We start from the raw sequence: 2,574 nt of genomic DNA, 5'->3' as shown, positions 1-2,574 counted from the left end.
CAGCTTTATTATCACTTAACGGAAATGAAGTACGAGTTTGTTTTGCTCGGAAACAAATATCACAAGGTTCAGAAATGAAATTACGGTTGAAATGGGAAATAGAAGGAAGATGCTCCAATGCCCGAAATGATGGATGGCCCATTCGTTGGTGCCATAGGTTGGCGTCAGCAGCACATGACACAACATTAACACGCACTGGCTCCTCCATAGTCAGGTAAAAGAGCCCCTCTGATAGCTCACCCACACCAATCGTCGTCAAGGCACGGTCCTGTATCACACATTGAGAATTAGCAAATTGTATATGTAATTGTTCCGAGGCTAATAATTGTGACACGGAAAGCAGATTACAAGTGAATGAAGGAACAAGTAAGACATTATAAAGAATCAATTTGTCATTGAGTCGTATATTGCCAGCCTTATGAGCGATCAAACTCGTACCATTCGGTAAACCAATATTAATAGACGTGATAGGATAGCAATATTCAAATAATCCTTCATTATTGCAAACGTGTGTCGATGCACCCGTATCAATAATCCAAGTAAGAGTTTTCTTACCATTTAAGCGCACCATATTAGTCACAACTTGAGGCTCACCATGTACGACATTCGCTTGAAGCGAACCAGTGGCAGTGGAAGTCGAACCCTCCCCTGTTTGATTGGAACGACGAGGATTGCGGTTGTCGGGATACCCATGCTTTTTCCAATACCTGCTCTCGGTATGGCCAGAAACGATAACACCAGACGATTGATCATTAGTCATGATGAATGATCAAGAGACTGATGAAAAGATTTTGGAAAGAAAAAAAGAAAAAAAAATCGCAAGATCTTTAATCCTGCTCACGATACCATGTAGGAACTTAGAAACGATTATATGAATGTGGAAGAAATATTCTTGTGTGTCGTATTACGTTCAAAGGCTTATAATATATACAACAATACAAGGCTGTAAAATAGGAAAATATAACAAATATCCTAAACCGAATCCCGTAAACTAGGAACTAAATTATTTACACAATCACCATATTATTCAGTTAACTATACACCAAATAAAATCCGAATAATATGCTAATAGAGAAGCTTGAGGTTCCATGTTTCCTTCTCCCATAATTGTGGCTCCATCTCGCTTGTAAGTTTATCAACCGAGAGGTTTTGCCAAATCCGCACCATGTGGATTGCATTTTTGTTGAGCAATTTTGCACACGGACTTAAGAGAACAAGAATTGGACTACTAATAAAGTTCCATTCCTTTGTGAAGAACTTAATTGTGTCTTCTGTGACCGTCTTTGAAGGTATATGGACAGAGTACCATGGCATCGAATTTTGCAAGGTTTCTAGCTGAGTTTCAACGGGGTCTGACCCTGTAATCGAGTGGTTTACAACGGGTATCCAGACAATTTCATCTGTATTAGAGTCAATGGTAACATTCTTAAGATTTTTTATATCTTCAGGAGCAATGTCTAGCCCTGAAATAAGTAGCAGCACACGTTTCCCATTCAAGACGTCAAGGTGATCCTGCCATATATGTTACACAAGTCAAATAACGAGTATATATCCATTTTTGTATCTATATGTGCCTAGATCGATTCAATTAAGCACATACCTTATTCTTAGTGACACCATGGTACAAGGGAGGCACGTCCTTATCTAAGGTCATAAGGCTCTTCATGAATATCATAATGTCATTTTTATCTACAAGACGACTTTTAATAGCTTCCCATCCCTCTGCATTGTATCACACTCGAGATTTATATTCGTATTTGAAATACTGGGTCAGATAAATGAATATAATTCACTTACTCTCGAGCTTTTCTGATTCAGATATTTTGAGCTCCATTTCTTCTTTGAGTAATTTGAGTTTCTCAAATTCCTTTAGGGTTGGAAATCCCTGATTACCTACCAAATATCTATCCATCACAATTAAGAGAAAACGTCGTCATGCATAACCCCATGGAAAATTATTAAATTAACATATTTGAGCAACAATTGGCTTACTGATCAAGTCCCTCGCTAGACAATATAATAATCTGAGTTGCTGCAACAATTGCACATCTCACTATCCAGTAGACATGTAGTGGAATTGATGAATTCATTGGCTTCGAACTGATTTCTATAAGCTTTTTACTTCTCATCACATGTCAGTTCGCCCTGTTCAGCTGTTGCGGGTTCATTAACAGCATTATCGGCGTAAATCCGAACAAGGAGGCAGAAATCTCCAAATGTCAGTGCCAATGCTGTTAATACGAGCAGCACTTTCTTGTACCAAGTGAAGTATGATAAACGTATCAACACCTCCATTGTTATATAGTGTGCATCCTTGCCATTTAAAATCTCACTTGTGACCTGCAATGGTGTATTAGAGACCAAAATTTTATATTTTTGGTATTTACTTATTATATAATAATATTTAGTATTCGAGATAATTATCAAAAAAGTATTGTGATAATATCTTAAGATATTATATGATATTTATTTATTGTATTGACCTTTAAGCTACTGCAACTATAATAAATATAGATGCTGTGATTAGGGCTTGAGGGGAGTAGATGAATTAAGTCAAACGACCCGTCTTCCTAC

General features: G+C 37.3%; 1 protein-coding gene across 1 annotated transcript; it reads right to left on the bottom strand.

Annotated features, from left to right (window-relative positions):
- Positions 1–1,065: 1,065 nt before the first annotated feature.
- Positions 1,066–2,336, bottom strand: LOC141600548 (protein SIEVE ELEMENT OCCLUSION B-like). Its single transcript, XM_074420792.1, has 4 exons — positions 1,993–2,336; positions 1,798–1,904; positions 1,601–1,722; positions 1,066–1,512 (listed from the first exon to the last, which is right to left on the bottom strand). The coding sequence occupies exons 1-4, from the start codon at positions 2,127–2,129 to the stop codon at positions 1,066–1,068; spliced, it is 813 nt and encodes a 270-aa protein (XP_074276893.1). The 5' UTR covers positions 2,130–2,336.
- Positions 2,337–2,574: the final 238 nt, after the last annotated feature.

This window comes from Silene latifolia, chromosome 9 (genome assembly GCF_048544455.1).
Source record: "Silene latifolia isolate original U9 population chromosome 9, ASM4854445v1, whole genome shotgun sequence".
Classification (NCBI taxonomy): Eukaryota; Viridiplantae; Streptophyta; class Magnoliopsida; order Caryophyllales; family Caryophyllaceae; genus Silene; species Silene latifolia.
The sequence above is the reverse complement of the archived record's forward strand: the minus strand, read 5'-3'. Positions and strand labels throughout refer to the sequence as shown.

Bases quoted from the DNA above. Each gene is read 5' to 3' on its own strand.
- LOC141600548 (XM_074420792.1), bottom strand. From the start codon at position 2,129: ATGAGAAGTAAAAAGCTTATAGAAATCAGTTCGAAGCCAATGAATTCA. The intron at 1,905-1,992 runs GTAAGCCAATTG...TGTGATGGATAG, and splicing joins TCTAGCGAGGGACTTGATCA to ATATTTGGTAGGTAATCAGG. The intron at 1,723-1,797 runs GTAAGTGAATTA...GATACAATGCAG, and splicing joins TGAATCAGAAAAGCTCGAGA to AGGGATGGGAAGCTATTAAA.